Genomic DNA, 19,032 nt, shown 5'->3' with positions numbered 1-19,032 from the left:
AATTTATACTTAAAGACTAATAGTTAATAGATCTAATAATAAAAAGTAATACGTGACTAAACTAAAAATAGAAAAGATTAAGAGCTCTAGATATTAGATATTAAAGTGTAGATATTAGTCTAGTCTAGATAGATTCTATATATATTATAAATTATAATATATAGAAAAAATAGTTAAAGTTAAAGTATAGATATTACTATATTAGATATCTAGGTAAAATATCAAGACTTGCTAGATTATTCTAGCTCTAGAAGCTACTCAGTTATTCAACTTACTTGAACTTGGCAATGCGTTTTCTGTCATTCTCGCTGATTTGTATTGTTTTCCCAGGTGGTACAATAATTAATAATAATTTAATTAATTAATTAGATGAAGTGCTGGTAATCTCACCATAACATTTGTTGAGTTTCGTAAACATTCGTTACTATACCTCAGCAGTCAGCATAAAAAGGGATAGTGTGGTCAGCACTATGTCCAGATGTGTTTACCTAGTGTTAGTACCTACCTACATATGCGTTAGTCATGGGTGGACTCAGGGATGTTCGATCTGTGGACTTTAACCCGGATTCGACCTCAAAACTTTGGGTTAGCCTTGGTATACTTTACCGTTTGACCATGCCATCATATTATTAGCTTATTATGTTGATTATTAATTATAAACAGGTTACACTCTTGGTAAACTGTAAACAATATAAGCATATTTTATATTCTAAAATTAATATTATCTAAAATTAAAAGATTTAGATTAAATACAATAATTATCTCATTATATTAACAAGCGTGACAATTGGAGGGTAAAAAATTCCCAGATCTTTCCAAATGAGTGAGGTGGGGGGGTTATAGGCCTAATTTGGGGAGGGGTTCTTGGCACCGAAATAGATTGCTATACCTTTGTATATTACCCTGTCTATAGTTTATATAATATAAATATAATAAAAGTTATTAATTAGTATTTACTTTTTTATAAATGGCTATAACACGTTTTTGTGCACCATATGGATCGTGCCCTAGTTCACCTTATAGATAGCGCCATCCCTGCCATTGATATATAATTATTTAAATAATCAGTGCATTATCTTATCTTATTTTTTAAAGAAATAACTTCTAGGTTAACTTAGCACCATTTGTAAATCATTTGGTTAAGTTAAGCTTAACATGTACAAATAACAATTGATAATGTGTCATTTCAAAACCTAATTTATACACTTTTTTTTTACTTAAGCTTTAAGTATACCTCCTTTAAAATATTATGAAACCCTTACCCACATTAGCGTTTCAACTCATGTTAAAAGGTCCGATGGGAATCAAATTTTATTAAAGCATCTGAAATTTAAAATGTTCAGCAGGTATGTAAAAACAATACTTTTAGCAAATTTATTGGCTCATAGCCTAATTTGAACACTGGGGTTCAGAGCAAACTGGGGAGCTATATATATATATATATATATATATATATATATATATATATATATATATATATATATATATATATATAATTGTATATGTTTATATATATATATCTAGAGAGAGAGAGAGAGAGTGTGTTCTTTTGAAATCATATTTTTATAAGCTGTTATGTAAAAGAACTATTCTATTAATAATAGTGAAATAGTTTTTAAAAATATGTTTTCCAGACTGTTTCATGTGTCACTTAAATCAGGCACTGATGTACTAGCCAAAGGATTTAAAGCACATCTTGTTCATGGAGATGGTAGGATGACCTCTTATTACATAGATCAAAGTAAAATCTTCACTGGACATCTTTCAGGTTGGCAACTAAGATTTTAAAAGTGTTTAATAGACTTTAGAAACTACCATCACAATTAATTTTAAAATAATTTATATTGGTCTATGCCTATGTTATAATTTATTGTTTTTTTTTTTAATAAATTATATTTTAAGTTTAGATTATATATTGATGTTTGATAATAAGTGTTATATGTTTAGACTAAGATCAAAATTGTTATAACTGAGTCCATTGTTGATGTTAGTGGGTTATCCCCCACCTGACTTGGTACAGGCCTTAATTCGATAGGAAGGCATTTAAGTCTTACCTAGCTGGTCTTTGGCATGAGGTGAAAGGATAGGGGTGGATGAGATGGAGCCCCACCTGACCTGAACTGGGGATTCCATAGATAGGACAGTGACCCATTATAAACTAAGTTACTTTTAGATAAATGGCCCTAAGGTGTCTAAAGATATGTCTTTATATTAAATAAAAGTTGAAACAGTTATGGATGTGTGTTTATGTTTGTTAGAGTTGCCAGGGTATTAGAGGTCACATTTAATGTATGCATAGGATTGGGACCCCACTCCCCCTAGTAGTAGTAATAGGTGATGTCATCTGGGGGGGGGGGAGGCTGAAATAAGATCTGGGGTGAAGCTTTGGCTGAGAGAAATTTGATAATTGAATATTAGCCTTGTGACGATTTAGACGTGTTTCCTATTGTAAGGACTGGCGGCTAAGACAGGTCGCTGCTGACGACAAAGTTTCTCCTCTGCAATAGTCAAGAATTAAATTTTTAGAGATTAACTAATATCAACTATCATTAAAGTTTTGTGTCTTTAAATAGCCTACTTTTTGTATGTCTAATTCACCACACAACCTGTCACATAAAAAAATAATACCATCAGCTATACTGATGACTTTATAACAGAAAATTGTCCACCTATATTGTCAGTATTTCTCTTCTTTTATGTTTTTATTCTTGTACATCTAAATATGACTTTAAAAATGCTGTTAGAGAGGTAACAATGCTAATGTGTACTTGTAAACTGACCAATGCTAACACTCATCTTAACCATGATGTATTGCTGTACTGCCATTTTTTAAAAAGGGCTGATAATTTGATAATTCTTTTGCAGACAATACAGAATCATCAGTAAATGCCCACATAGAAGATACTCTCTGGTTTATCATTATTTTTGATGGCAATGAAACTTATACTGTGGAGGTAAATCTGATGTATGTTTGTCTGTGTGCATGTCTTAGCCACACATAAAATAATTATCAAAAAATATATATCAATTCAATGTTAATTTGAATTGAATCTTTATACAGAAATAAACTTTAGTAATTAAGTAATCATTAATTTGCTTAAAATTTATGTATGATTTCCTAGCCTGCAAGAAACCTTTTAAAACCTTATGAAAACCTTCATAATGACACCCTTATTGCTTACAGAGGTTCAGACTTAAAGAGCGAAGGATCTCACTGGTAGGATTTTTTAAGTAGAATATTAGAAACACAATTTTGAGTTATTTATGAACAATTTTTACTTGCTTTTTTTGTTCAAGATGGTTGATATACTAAAACTGGTAACCTGCTTGTTAAAAAATAAAGTCAGACTTTGGTTTTGCTAGTGTTCCTACCAAAAGCTATTACCATTTGTGTAACTTGACACTGACAGAAACAAAGTGCTATTTTATGTTAAGATTATTAGTTAAAATGCAACTTATCTCTCCTAAGATTCGGCATAAAAACCTAAAGAGCATCATTGTTGATGAAATGGAAAAACTGCAAGATTTTTTGCTTTCTGTTTGAAAAACAAAGAGACCAAAACCAAAAGTTTTGAATAATTCATCCTTTGACCAATATAAGTGAAAAGTCATCCTGTTAGCAGAGCTAGACCAGTTGATTTCAAGAGCTAATCACTGGTAAAAAGGAACCACTCATGACCACAGCATCTTATTTTTACTAAGCAAATAAATCATATATAGCCTATAATAAACTATAGCAAAGTGTGAAAATTTTTTCTAAAAAGACTTTTTCTTCTAGAATGTAGAATGAAATTGTTCATTTTGACCTGTATTTTCTAAAATTTACATTTCATTAGTAATGCTTTTAATAATGGACAGGAAAAAAAAAGGGGGGGGGGGGGGGGGGAGAGACTGAAACATGATATTCTTTTATAAGGATGGGGTAGGGCATGCACAAAAAATATGCCAAAAATAAATGTGATTTCATTTATGTATGAGCCCAGTTGTTCACAAATTTCATTATTATTTTAGACTAGCACTTTTACCTTTTTATAAACTGCAGTAACCAAGTTATTTCTTTTGATTTTTCTCATTAAACATGTTTTTTCTCTTACTTTAATAAGCAATACTTCTTTTATTTACAGTGGTGTTAAATATCCTGAAGATTTTGCAGGGCTGCATGTTAGACAGAGTAGAGGAACATTTGCTCATCATAGTAAAGGTTTGTCTTGTTTTCCATTTTAAATGATGGTAATCTATATTTCTATGTTAAAAATACAACATTATAATGTTAAACAAAGCTGTGTAAGATATAGAGTTTTGTGAAATATTTCATTATTATATTATAGGTCTATTTTACCTAAAATAATTTAAAATAGCTTTTTAGAGACTTGTGATGTGTTACATGGGGGAGTGGAGTTTATAGAAAAGTGAAGTATATATTCTGGTTAGGATGCATAACTTTATTTTACATAAGAATATGGTTATATGGTGAGGAGAAATTAGCTAAAGAAACAAAATAAAACTCATGACCTTCATTTAGTGGGTTCATTACTGTTGCTTGGATGATAATTTTATGACAGTAAATGTGTCTCTGTTTATATCAGATCGTAATGCTAAAATGAACACATTTTTTCCTCAAGGCAGTGCAAATCGTCCTAGAAGAGAAGAAAATAGGGATACCTGCTCCATGTACTATGTGGCAGACTACCATTTCTTCTCTAGGCGCTGTAGGAAACAGTACCTAACCTGCTCCTCCCTGATGGTATGTAACTTGACTTGATTGTGTGCATGTTTTTGTTTCAGGTCTGTCTAAGCTCAGTTGCAGTGGGGGTATTTGCTGATACACAGTGGGGGTATTTTAGGAATAACTTCTTGCTTGTTGATACACAGTGGGGGTATTTTAGGAATAACTTCTTGCTTGTTGATACAGTGGGGGTATTTTAGGAATAACTTCTTGCTTGTTGATACCAGTGGGGGTATTTTAGGAATAACTCCTTGCTTGTTGATAAACAGTGGGGGTATTTTAGTAATAACTTCTTGCTTGTTGATACACATTGGGGGTATTTTAGGAATAACTTCTTGCTTGTTGATACACAGTGGGGGTATTTTAGGAATAACTTCTTGCTTGTTGATACACATTGGGGGTATTTTAGGAATAGCTTCTTGCTTGTTGATACAGTGAGGGTATTTTAGGAATAACTTCTTGCTTGTTGATACACATTGGGGGTATTTTAGGAATAACTTCTTGCTTGTTGATACACAGTGGGGGTATTTTAGGAATAACTTCTTGCTTGTTGATACACAGTGGGGGTATTTTAGGAATAACTTCTTGCTTGTTGATACACAGTGGGGGTATTTTAGGAATAGCTTCTTGCTTGTTGATACACAGTGGGGGTATTTTAGGAATAACTTCTTGCTTGTTGATACACAGTGGGGGTATTTTAGGAATAGCTTCTTGCTTGTTGATACACAGTGGGGGTATTTTAGGAATAACTTCTTGCTTGTTGATACACAGTGGGGGTATTTTAGGAATAACTTCTTGCTTGTTGATACACAGTGGGGGTATTTTAGCAATAACTTCTTGATACACAGTGGGGGTATTTTAGGAATAACTTCTTGCTTGTTGATACACAGTGGGGGTATTTTAGGAATAGCTTCTTGCTTGTTGATACACAGTGGGGGTATTTTAGGAATAACTTCATGCTTGTTGATACACTGTGGGGGTAGTTTAGGAATAACTTCTTGCTTGTTGATACACAGTGGGGGTATTTTAGCAATAACTTCTTGATACACAGTGGGGGTATTTTAGGAATAACTTCTTGCTTGTTGATACACAGTGGGGGTATTTTAGGAATAACTTCTTGCTTGTTGATACACAGTGGGGGTATTTTAGGAATAGTTTCTTGCTTGTTGATACACAGTGGGGGTATTTTAGGAATAGCTTCTTTCTTGTTGATACACAGTGGGGGTATTTTAGGAATAACTTCTTGCTTGTTGATACACATTGGGGGTATTTTAGGAATAACTTCTTGCTTGTTGATACACAGTGGGGGTATTTTAGGAATAACTTCTTGCTTGTTGATACACAGTGGGGGTATTTTAGGAATAACTTCTTGCTTGTTGATACACAGTGGGGGTATTTTAGGAATAACTTCTTGCTTGTTGATACACAGTGGGGGTATTTTAGGAATAACTTCTTGCTTGTTGATACACAGTGGGGGTATTTTAGGAATAACTTCTTGCTTGTTGATACACAGTGGGGGTATTTTAGGAATAACTTCTTGCTTGTTGATACACAGTGGGGGTATTTTAGGAATAACTTCTTGCTTGTTGATACACTGTGGGGGTAGTTTAGGAATAACTTCTTGCTTGTTGATACACAGTGGGGGTATTTTAGGAATAACTTCTTGCTTGTTGATACACAGTGGGGGTATTTTAGGAATAACTTCTTGCTTGTTGATACACAGTGGGGGTATTTTAGGAATAACTTCTTGCTTGTTGATACACAGTGGGGGTATTTTAGGAATAACTTCTTGCTTGTTGATACACAGTGGGGGTATTTTAGGATTAACTTCTTGCTTGTTGATACATGCTGATCTAACTTAGCACTGGGATTTGTAATACAAGCTGATAAATGAATCTGACGGGTTGCTCATCACTTGACTTTATCAAAGTAAATTTCCCTTTCAAACCTGTATGTCTGCATAATTGATGCAGTAGAGCTCATCTTTAAGAAAAAGAATTTTTAGTATGCTCACTGCATAGCAAAGCGAATCCAATTTATAGTTTAATATGTCCTGTGATTTCTATTGAGAATAGCCCAGTGAATTAATACTTTTCACTTTTGGGTTCGATGTTTGCTGTTACTAGACTTCTTTTGTCAGAAATGTAAATCCACTATTACTTCTGTGTTAATATTTGTTTTTATTAGATTACTTTTGTGGAAAATGTAAATGCAATAATACTTTTTAAATCTGTGTTAATATTTGTTTTTTTACTAGATTACTTTTGTGGAAAATGTAAATGCAATATATAGAAGGTCCAGATTTGTAGACAGGAACTTTCATGTTATTGAAGGCGCAGGTCTTCAGATAGGGATGGTATGTTAATATTAGCAAGTAATCTGCTAAATTTCTTATACTGTCTTTAATGTATGTTACACTTACTATTACTTATTGACCATCCTACACATATAGGTCTTACACTGACCATCACACGCTGAAGTCTTACACTGACTGTCACTTACTGTAGTCTTATACTGACTGTCACACACTAAAGTCTTACACTGACCTTCACTTGCTTATGTCTTTGACTAAAATGTGTTAGATATTTCATAATTGAACAATGCTTTTTCTATAAGTCTTTAAAGCGATATATATAAATATATATATATATTTAATATTCTTATTTTTAGAGTAATTACGTGTGCTAATGTAAAGGATTTTTAAACTTAATTTTTTTTTCCCCCAACAGTAACAAGAATTTAAAACATAAAATAGTATGTCAGTTTTAAAGTTTTAAAAAACAATTTGCCGACAATTTTGTCTTTCAATTAATTCTAAATGAAGTTGACCCCTTTCCCCTTGCAGACATTAAGCGACCTAAGTAAAAGCTTGTAAAAAGAAAACCAATTTACAACCACGTATGATGTGAAAATGATTCCTTTTGCAGCTAATTTTGTATGTGACTCCAACATATTCAGCAGACACTATACAGCCTCACTTCAATGCCAAAGATATTAGGTGGGAAATGCGAAATAAACATAAAGTAAATATTATTTTTATACTGTCCACTTAGTTTTAGTGTTATATGTCCTTGTTTTTAAAAATTATCAGTTTTTAAAAAATAAAAGCTATAATAATCTTTAATTTAAATAATTAAAAATATCTGCTTTTCAATAAATAGCCGATAAATTAACTAATGATGTGAAACATTCTATTTCATATTTTATATTCACTTGTAACTTTCTATTTTCACAAGTACTTGTCATATAGGCAGAAAAGATGGTAAATAGTTCTAACAAAAATAATTTCTTTTGCAGTCATTTTCGTATTTTACCAGTTACGTTGAAGATTTTTACTGCCACCACCACTTACTGACTAGTTATCCGATGCCCGGCCGTATATTAGGAATGGCCTACATAGGGGGAGTATGCCATTGTAAGCTTTTTTCTTTACTTCCTACCTGTTCATTCCATTAATATAAAGAATGAAGATTACCCTTTCGGACCTGGCGGACGTGTAAAGTAGAGTTCACCTGTTTTAGTGAGTTTGGCATATGAAGGGGTGGTCAGTTCTATGCCTCGTTGTTTTTACTTTCTCTAACATCATTCAGAGCTAGCCGCTTGGTGGATTTAGGGATATCCCACAGACTTGAACCCACGATTAGCATTGGTGCTCTCTATCTCCCAGCCATCCCATATGTTTACCTAATACCTTTACATAACAGAAAACATAGTTTGACTTTTACCTTTATAATATGTGAACCAATTAATAATTAGTTTATTCTATGCGTTGTTCTAAAAATAATTAATATTTGGTGATATTTTTAATATATTCCTAATTAAATGTTAAAAGATTTTCTAAACATTGTTAGATTTTATTTGAGAATCTAAAATTAAGATTTTTATGTATTATTCTAAAATTTAAGCAGGAGTGACCTCCCCTAAACTATCTCGTATATCCAAATAGAAACAGTTTTCACTTATTTTGTTCTCTCCCCCCCCCCCCCCCCAATTTTCCAGTGCCTGTGAGAGGTTATCTGGTAATGAACACTGGAGTCTCGTCAGGTATAGACAGCCTGGATGGTGACATACCAAGTCTACAGTTTAACCTAGTGATGGCACACGGTAAGTCTAGTGCTATAGACCTGTCTAGTGCTAGTCTATAGGGCCTATCAAGTCTCGTCAGGTATAGACAGCTTGGATGGTGACATACCAAGTCTACAGTTTAACCTAGTCATGGCACACGGTAAGTCTAGTGCTATAGACTGTCTATGTCTAGTGCTAGTCTATAGGGCCTATCAAGTCTCGTCAGGTATAGACAGCTTGGATGGTGACATACCAAGTCTACAGTTTAACCTAGTCATGGCACACGGTAAGTCTAGTGCTACAGACTGTCTATGTCTAGTGCTAGTCTATAGGGCCTATCAAGTCTCGTCAGGTATAGACAGCTTGGATGGTGACATACCAAGTCTACAGTTTAACCTAGTGATGGCACACGGTAAGTCTAGTGCTATAGACCTGTCTAGTGCTAGCCTATAGGGCCTATCAAGTCTCGTCAGGTATAGACAACTTGGATGGTGACATACCAAGTCTACAGTTTAACCTAGTCATGGCACATGGTAAGTCTAGTCGTCTAGTGCTAGTCTATCAGGTCTAGGTCTAGCGCAGGTGCTATAGCCTAACAGTCTACAATTATACCAAGTGATTGCTAATTTTTTGTCAATAGTAATAAAACAAGTCGTTTTAGTATCTTTGCAAATTTGTGAGCAAACTAACTATTATTAGTTTCTGCATAAACCTTACTGCAGCTACCGTTTATATATATACATATTTTCCTCACTTTTTTTGTTTAGTGCTATAGCAAATCTGAAATTTAACTTGTTATTTGTACAAGTTTAGTCTATGCCATACCAAATGTAGCCTATTGTTTAACCAAGCTCTTTGTTGGCCTAAATCTAAAGTTATAGACCTACCTATATTTTCTTTCTGTTATTGCTACATTGTCTCGCTTATAATTTTACTTATTGAATTATTATAGGCCTACCTGTCTTCTCTGTCTGGTATTGCTACATAGTCTAGCTTATAAGCTTACTTATTGAAGTGTTATAGGCCTACCTATATCCAAGCTCAATTACAATGACAAAGACTCATCTATGACTGTTAGAATTTCAGTTCTTAAATTGCTTAGGGGAGCTTTCATAAAATATGACATGCTTATTTTACAAATTCTGCTGCTTGTAAAACTAGATTTCTTCATTAAAATTGGCAGATTATCAAAAACTGCCTTTGGAGGATTGGATTAGGTTTTAATATAACTATAGACTTTTTAGAACCCATTTTAATAGTGTAAAACAGATCATATCCTTGGTAACCCCAACCCTTCTGCTACTGTGAATGACTGTCTTTACTGTTCATGATAGGTTAGGCATTATGTTAAATGCAGTATTTTACTAATTGATACAATTTCTTTATTTTGTCTCTTGCAGAAGTTGGTAAGTTTTGTTTTTTTATTATTTCAGTTGTTTTTTTTTCTCACATTTTTTTATTGTTTTGTTATATATATATATTAGAAATTTTTAAACTCATGCTGCACGGTTGAAAGTTAAGTGAGAAGGTACAAATTTTTTCTAAAAGATCTTCATACTAAATTAAACATGTTAAAAAATAATAGCAGAATACTAAATGGCGACAAAATAAATTTATAGAACTCAACAAAACCAAGAAAATAATCGTAAAAATGATAGATAATGTCAATATAAAATATCCTTTGAATATATGATCATTTTTAAATATATAAATATATACGACTGAATATGCCTATATATTTAAGTAGGTACAAATGTTACTGAACATGAAGTAGCCTATCACTTACCTATTGTTCTTTTTAGGTTAGTAGGCGTATATTTTTGTGCTTGTCGAGTTTTTATGATGAAGTTTATTTTGTACGACTGTAATTTTAGGTCACATATTTGGGTCAAATCATGACCCAGACACAGGAGAGTGTTTGCCTCCCACAGAAGATGGTGGCAGGTATCTGATGTGGGATAGAGCTGTCACGGGGCAGAACCCTAATCACAAGGTAATTTACTAATTAAATTCCCTCAATTGTCAAACTGATAAAATCAAAATGATAAAAGTCTTTGAAATTTTGTGTCAAAAAGGACATTTTACTATTTAACTACAATCTAAAAGAAATGTAAAGGTTTGCAATATGTTGTATGGAAGTCTTCAAGGGACATTTTTCTACATCACCTTTTCCCATTAATGCCCAAGACACATGGGGCATATGAAGTAGAGTTTATCTGTTTCAGAGACCTCGCATATAAAGGAATAGTGTGGTCAGCACTATACCCAGCCACCTTTGCGGTAACCATCAGAGTTGAGTGGACACAGGGACATTCCACTGACTTGAACCCGGAATTGAACTTGAGACTTTCGGGTTAGCAGTCTAGCTCTTTACCACTTAGCCATGCTGTCCCATACACTTCTTATGATTATGTTGTTAACAGGACTTGAGTTTGTAGGGCTCACCTGACTCCACCCAGCTCTGGTGGGTACCTGACTCACAATTTGGAAAGTAAAGTGAGCTGGACACAGGAATGACCCCATTATCCCAAATGAACTCTACTTCATTTTCCCTACATACTGAAGAGCGTAAAAGGAAAAAAAAAGATTGTGTAGCTGATAGAATTGTAATATCAGGTTTAGTAGTTTGGTTAGAATTAGGGTTAAAGTTATGCTGGAACTTGGTTTAAGGATAGGATCAGTTCTATTGGTTGACATTTTCCTAATCTTTTTCCCCTTTTATTTTGCCTTGATGGTTTTCACAGGTACTCTCCCCTTGTTCTCTGAGAGAAATTGGTGATCGATTGAGTTATGCCTACTGCTTAGTAGGTAATGTACTCAGTACTTTGGCATTAGTTTGCTACTTGTATATTTGTCCTTCATGATAATTAAAAAATAATCCTCTATTTGAACACACAACCACAAAATGTGTATACCTATAGTGAGTGAGTGTGTGTGAGGGATATATAAATGTGTACTTGTATGTAGATGTATAGGTATATAGGCCCAAAATATGTATATATATATATATATACATATATATGTGTGTTTGTTTATGTATTTTATATATTTATTTGTATAAATATTTATATATATATGTGTATATATATATATATATATATATATATATATATATATATATATATATATATATATATATATATATATATATATATATATATATATATATATATATATATACATACATATTGCGCCTTTTATCCTTTCCCATCCCCATATCATGAAAAGATGGCAATATACTTTTAAATACCTATTGTTTTTTATTTTATTCTAAATTTATGTTTAATGCATCAAAAATATAAATTAATCTTTGAAAATATAAAGAAAGTAAAAAAAAAAATCCGGATTTTTTTTTACAGAAAAAAGTTCCATTTCTTATTTCTGTGGTAATGGGATTGTAGATCCCGGTGAAGAGTGTGATGCTGGAGCCTTAGGCATTGCTAATGCTGATGATTGCTGCACTAGTAGCTGCACATTGGCACCTGGGGTACAGTGTAGGTGAGTTTTTACTGTGGGTATGTCCCAGCGAACATTAGATACTTTTGTTATCAGTTCTGGTCTGTCCCTGCAACACTAAAACAAAGACATGAGCCCTTCTATGTCAAAAGCCCAGACTTTAAGTATTTATTAATGTAAAGTTGTTAAGAAAGTTCTTTAAAAAATTGTAGTTGTTTAAACATAGGATTGATTCTTGACAAACATCAGCCTGTTGTTTTTTCTTCCACCTGTGTCAGTGATGTTGTTTTTTCTTCCACCTGTGACAGTGATGTTGTTTTTTCTTCCACCTGTGTCAGTGACGTTGTTTTTTCTTCTACCTGTGTCAGTGATGTTGTTTTTTCTTCCACCTGTGACAGTGATGTTGTTTTTCCTTCCACCTGTGACAGTGATGTTGTTTTTTCTTCCACACGTGTCAGTGATGTTTTTTCTTCCACCTGTGTCAGTGATGTTGTTTTTTCTCCTGTGTCAGTGATGTTGTTTTTTCTTCCACCTGTGTCAGTGATGTTGTTTTTTCTTCCACCTGTGTCAGTGATGTTGTTTTTTTCTTCCACCTGTGTCAGTGATGTTGTTTTTTCTTCCACCTGTGTCAGTGATGTTGTTTTTTCTTCCACCTGTGACAGTGATGTTGTTTTTTCTTCCACCTGTGTCAGTGATGTTGTTTTTTCTTCCACCTGTGTCAGTGATGTTGTTTTTTCTTCCACCAATGTCAGTGATGTTGTTTTTTCTTCTACCTGTGACAGTGACATGAACACCGAGTGCTGTCAGAACTGCAGGATGGCAAAAAAATATCACGAGTGTTACAACAGTGGCAATATAGAGTGCAAGAAAAGGAGTGTTTGCAGGTATTGTATTGTATAGAGTGCAAGAAAAGGAGGGTTTGCAGGTAGTGCATTGTATTGTATAGAATGCAAGGAAATATCATGAGTATTACAACAGTGGCAATATAGAGTGCAAGAAAATATAAGTGTTTTAACAGTGACAATATAGAGCGCAAGAAAAGGAGTGTTTGCAAGTAGTGGATCAGTTCATTGTATTACAGCAGACCTGGCGTTGGTGCTGTTACGCTACCTATAGTGTGTTTGTGTGAGGGTGGGTGATCTCTTTTAACCCCCTACCTAGAATAACATGAAGGAAGATGATTCCACAAATATATTTGTTATTCACATTTAAAGACACATGCAATTCTTCATACAACCACTGCAACATCTTATACCTAACAACACTCACGCCCTAGTAGTGTTTTATTTGCTATCCCACATTTAACCTTTAGAGGGTGCAGTGTGGATATTATCAGCCAATTAAATCAGTATTATAATTTATTAGAGATGTGCTATTTTTAGAAAGGGGTTCTAAAACTACTGGGTGTATCTATCATGTTAATATGTAGGCCAATGTCTAAATTAAGCGATTAACTGTAAATAGAACACTTTACCATTGTTATAATAACATACATCTTGACAATACAGTGGAAATAGCTATTCCTGTCCCCTACCAAAGAATGCTCAGGACTGGACTCCGTGTTTTGATGGGTTGGTAACACATTTACTTCTAATTATTCTTTGTAAAAGGCCTACTTTCTTTTGTAAGGTAAAAAAATATTTTTATTAATTAGTAACCTTAAATTTTTGCATTCTGTTAGTAGATAAATAAATGTTAAGGTTTGAGTAAAAATTGGGGATTTGGGTGTAAAGGCTGAATCTATTGGAATTGGGGCTAAAGACTTCTGTTCAACTTTGGTCTATGGAAATGAAATAGACCAAAATATTTTGGGATATGGATTTATCATGAACCAGTCAACAGCAATTGTGAAATGAACATTTTTTTCAAAGTTTTTAATTCTAAGCCATGTTGTATGCTACTGATGCTGTATATTTATGACAGAGGTTTATGCTACAGAGGAAGATGTCTAGGATTCTGTGAGGTCAAGTCTATAAAAGAAAATGTGTCCTTGAAATCTTGCATGTGTCAAGGTAATATCATTCTTTTTAGTCATTAAAGAATAATAATCTTGCATGTGTCTAGGCAATATCATTCATTTTAGTTAAAGAAAAAATCTTGTAAAGGACTTGTGTCTATATCAGACCTAATGAACAGTAGCCATGAAACCAAATGAAATGAAAACTATAGAGTTGATGATTTTCCTCAAATTCTCATAAAGAAAAAAAGTATTTATATTAAAAAAAATACCAGACCACTTGCAGCTGAAAACATTTATAGGCAGAAACTGCCGGCATTGTGTACTATCCCCTCCCGTTTTGTTGAGTTGTAGGTTGATAGATAAAAGCTTAACAAAATTTGCTAGATAATTCACCATTTAAATCCTTGTGCAGTAGTATCTCAACAGTGGTACCCGGCACGCACAAGACTATTTTATTTTAGATTTTAGCAGTCAAGCAAACTAATTTTTGCCATTTCAGTTATTTCATGACACATGTCTAACTTATTTTCTTAACATTCTGGAAAGGAGGAAAAAACAAACCTCCTTTTGTTTTGTTTTAAATGAACTGCTGAAGTTAAAGTAAAGCGAAGACCATTGAAAAGAAAAGCCCTCACAAAAATTAAATTAAGCGAAACTAATAACAAATTATTAAGTAGCATTTAAGGACATTTATGTTCAGTGAATTTTAGTTCAGTTCCATTAAGTTTAGGGATGAAAGTTTGATACACAAGCAATGTTACAGAACAAATAAAATTTTTATATCGAGGTACAAATGTATTTAAATTAGGTTAACCAGCTAATATGGCCTAAAAAAACAAGTTTTAATTCACCATGTGTTGTTGATTTTAACTGTACTTTATCACATGCAGCTATGAATCTGTAACCTTTGAACTCTGTGTGGCTTCAATGAAAGCAAACTGTTTGTTTTGACAGGTGACAATGCATGCAAGTGGTGTTGTTTTGATTACAGCTCACCCAATCAACCAGGCCCTTGTAAGCCATATTCAGATCAAATTTTATTGGATGGACGCCCTTGTTACTATGGTTACTGCGAGGTAGACTTTATTTTGCTCATCTTGAAGCTTTGAGATTAATTCGGGCTGGTCCATAAACTGTATCACACACTCAGTGGGGTGAGGGGGGGGGGGGGTGTCAGAAAGCGTAATGAATTATAATGTTAAAGCAAAAAACATCTATCTGTTAGATATTCTGCAAAATTATCACAATGTTGTTACTCAGCTAAAATTTAGGCTGAAGATTTTATTCTATAATACAAAAGTTATTTTTCTAATTAAGGCAGAAAGAATAAGTATTTTTTTTTGAAAATATAGTCAATTGTCAAACAGACAGGAATACAGCTAATGTACTTTAAACAATTTTGTAGTTACCTAGAAACCTACTCAAAATAAATCACATAGCTAAAAAGTGAAATGTTTATGAGAGAATATTTCAAAGTGGCCTAAGGATAGATTCACGCATCCCTTTAATCTGCCCCACCAGAAACCTTTCAGACTTATTTCTTAGTTCAGCTGTTGTATGGAATGGTGTAGCCAAGCATTAGAAAGCCAGACTGATAACCTGAAAGTCTTCAGTTCAAATCCAGGTTCAAGTCTGCAGAACAAAAATGAGTCCACCCAGCTCTGATGGGTACCCAACTCAGGTTTACAAAAGTAAAGGCAGCTGGGCATAGTGCTGACCACATTATCCCTTCAAATGCCGAGATAACAAACAGGTAAACTCTACCTCACTTGCCCTATGGACCATCAGGTCTGAACAGGGGAACTTACAGCTATTTGTCCATTGAACAAAGTGTGTATTTGTGTATCAAAACTTCAAGGATATATTTGTTTTGTTTCAGGGGGGAGAGTGTAAGAGAAACATCACATCAACCATTATGAGGATATATTCCTACCTACAGACCATCCCATCATCAAGCTACAGTTTTGGTAAAATGGGTTTTCAATCATTTTTTAATTAACCTGATTATATGGTTCTTTATCTGTGTGGTAAATAAAATAGGACATATAAAATACAACAAATTGAAAATTAATACAAGTAGCAAACCATATTTTTTTCTCTCGCTTGATGCCAATCATAAATTATTTTAAAATATAGTAATATATTATATTCAAGTTGTGTTAAACCAAGAACATATTTTAAATGTCGTAATTGCTTTTTAAAAATTTCAGGTGAATTCTTGAAGTCAAATATTGTTTTAATGGTCATCTTAGTGGTTTCTTTGTTTTGGATACCAATTTCCTGGGTAGTTTATAACTTAGTAAGTGTGATGGTTTGTTTTGTTTGTGGTGGCCCAATGGCCTGTTTGATTGTGGTGGCCCAATGGCCTGTTTGTGGTGGCCCAATGGCCTGTTTGATTGTGGTGGCCCAAATGCCAAGGTTGTAGTGGTAGCTTACATAGTAAGTGTGAGGGTCCATAGGCAATACCTTAAGTAATACATGTGGGGACCCATAGGCCAAATATGAAGCAGTAACACATGCAGCAAGTGGGGGGGGGAGGCCAAAAAGCCTATTATTTAAAAATAGTGAATTATATTTTAATAATAATTGTAATCACAAAGTAAAGGGTATATCACTTATAGGATAAACTTTTGTGTCCACTGATAGTCTGGTGAAATAAAAGATTTCATCTACTTTATTTTAAACCACTGTTCAGTGGAAGAGGTATAAAACCTATTATTTTAACATAGCTTTTCAATGATAAACTCATCAAAAATCGATTTAGAAAAAGTAACTGGTTTTAAAAATGCCAAAGTTGTTGACTGTTTGTAAGCCTAATATCTTTCATTAATTTATTTTAACTGATATTTTTCTCATGTTAAGTCTGAGTTTTAAAGACATTAAATTGCTTTATTATGGGATGGCATGGCCGGGAGAGAGGGATCCCAGCTGCTAACCCAACAGCCTCCTAACTCCTAGGCTTAAGACTCTAGTATGTCCCTGAATAGAATATTCAGTTTTAAAAAGGGTTAAACTTCAAAACTTCTCAGGATTCTGAAAGTCGGGAGAAAGTTGAGAGGAGATTTTTCTGCATTTTCCGATACAATTTAGCTGCTGTTAATAAAGCTCACATTGTAAGCATTTTCTCTTTTTCTATATTTATATTTTCTTCAACAGAAACTTTTCTCCTATTTTTAAAATTATTTAATTAACTCTGTAGATAATGTTGCTATTCCTCTAAGCATATTTTTTTGTCAAGGCCATTTTTGTGTTTCATCCTGAGGTCATGTTTTTATTCTATTCACCAGAAGAGGATCCAGCAAGTAGCCAATGTTATTCAAGTGAAAGAAGATAAACAGTTCTTAATTGAGAGGTAGCTAACATTTTTATTTAATTAACCCAGGTCAAGATAAACAGCTCTTTACATTTACAATGAAGTTGTCTTTCTTACCATGGTAGAGTTCCAACCTTTGGCCCATTAGTTTGAATGACTATCCTTGGCCCACAAGTTTTTGTGGCTCGCTTTGGCCCACAACACAAGTTTTTGTGGCTAGCTTTGGCCTGCATATTTCAATGATCTTTGGCTTATACACTTTTGTAGCTAGTTTTGGCCTGCATATTTCAATGATCTTTGGCCCATACGCTATTGTAGCTAGTTTTGGCCTGCATATTTCAATGATCTTTGGCCCATACGCTTTTGTAGCTAGTTTTGGCCTGCATATTTCAATGATCTTTGGCTTATACACTTTTGTAGCTAGTTTTGGCCTGCATATTTCAATGATCTTTGGCTTATACACTTTTGTAGCTAGCTTTGGCCTGCATATTTCAATGATCTTTGGCCCATACGCTTTTATAGCTAGTTTTGGCCTGCAGATTTCAATTATCTTTGGCTTATACACTTTTATAGCTAGTTTTGGCCTGCAGATTTCAATGACCATCTTTGGCCCACAAGTTTTTGTAGCCAGCTTTTGCCCCGCAAGTCTAAATAATCACTTTAGCTCTAAAGATCTTGTGGCCCTTTCATCCCAGGTCTTGAAACTTGAAGAATGAGATGAAAAATATTTTATTACTTTCATTAATTAACCTACTCAGTGACTGTTTTGTTTTCTACCACTGAAACTTAGCCAAGACACCACAAGACATAGTGAAGATTCCGAAGCCACCTCTGTCAAGACAGACACCACAGTTGAAGGAACCACCTTCTCTGAAAAGCTCAGGCGTCCAACAAAAAGACATAAAAAAATAAAAGTTCCGCCACAGGAAAATGAACCCAAAGAAAGTTTGGTTGCCTGTATTCAGGGCCCATTTATAAGGAATGCATCAATCTCTGTTAGAAAGGCTTCAGATCAAGAGTCTGTAGAAGGCAATGTGTCAGGGTCTTCAGGTGGGGACCCTAGTTTGTCAACAGAGCTCCAAACACTAGACAAACCTAGGCAGGATTCAACTAACATAAAGTGATTCGTTGAATCTTTAGAGAGCAAGCCAGCATTGGAATTTTATTTTGTAGAAGTGATTGCATGAAGACAGTCCAATACAGAAAAAACTCTATTTTTGTTGTGACATTGAAATTTTTTTTTTTTTTTTTTTAATAAAGGCCCTAAGAGTAATAATACATTTTTTTATAAATAAAGTAGCAGTAACACTTTAATTAGCTATATAACCCATGCACATTATCTAGCTTTTACTTTAAGCTGTAACTTATTTGCAGTGAATTGTATGACTTAATTAGTTATTTGTATTCATTTCTTTTTATTTTGATTAAAATATTTTGTCGAAATATTTTTTTTAAAATTGTGTTGTTTACACGTTTCTTTAGAGTTAAAAAATAAATATGTCCAAAACAGCC

At 33.6% G+C, this 19,032-nt stretch overlaps 1 protein-coding gene across 1 annotated transcript; it reads left to right on the top strand.

Moving 5' to 3' along the window:
- Positions 1-215: 215 nt before the first annotated feature.
- Positions 216-18,873, top strand: LOC131943678 (ADAM 17-like protease). The gene is made up of 24 exons (XM_059303892.1): positions 216-330; positions 1,223-1,346; positions 1,635-1,768; positions 2,866-2,954; positions 3,123-3,217; positions 4,125-4,201; positions 4,623-4,744; positions 6,984-7,082; positions 7,654-7,749; positions 8,024-8,141; positions 8,726-8,830; positions 10,192-10,197; positions 10,666-10,784; positions 11,536-11,599; positions 12,151-12,289; positions 13,030-13,131; positions 13,756-13,818; positions 14,171-14,259; positions 15,162-15,283; positions 16,087-16,174; positions 16,418-16,506; positions 17,237-17,320; positions 17,495-17,559; positions 18,311-18,873. Exons 1-24 carry the CDS (start codon positions 288-290, stop codon positions 18,642-18,644), a joined length of 2,466 nt encoding a protein of 821 aa, XP_059159875.1. The 5' UTR covers positions 216-287; the 3' UTR covers positions 18,645-18,873.
- Positions 18,874-19,032: the final 159 nt, after the last annotated feature.

The sequence above is a fragment of the Physella acuta genome, unplaced genomic scaffold (genome assembly GCF_028476545.2).
Source record: "Physella acuta isolate Inbredline_101_S28 unplaced genomic scaffold, ASM2847654v3 ptg000464l, whole genome shotgun sequence".
Classification (NCBI taxonomy): Eukaryota; Metazoa; Mollusca; class Gastropoda; family Physidae; genus Physella; species Physella acuta.
The sequence above is the reverse complement of the archived record's forward strand: the minus strand, read 5'-3'. Positions and strand labels throughout refer to the sequence as shown.

Bases quoted from the DNA above. Each gene is read 5' to 3' on its own strand.
- LOC131943678 (XM_059303892.1), top strand. From the start codon at position 288: ATGCGTTTTCTGTCATTCTCGCTGATTTGTATTGTTTTCCCAG. The intron at 7,083-7,653 runs GTATGTTAATAT...TTCCTTTTGCAG, and splicing joins CAGGTCTTCAGATAGGGATG to CTAATTTTGTATGTGACTCC. The intron at 16,175-16,417 runs GTAAAATGGGTT...TAAAAATTTCAG, and splicing joins ATCATCAAGCTACAGTTTTG to GTGAATTCTTGAAGTCAAAT.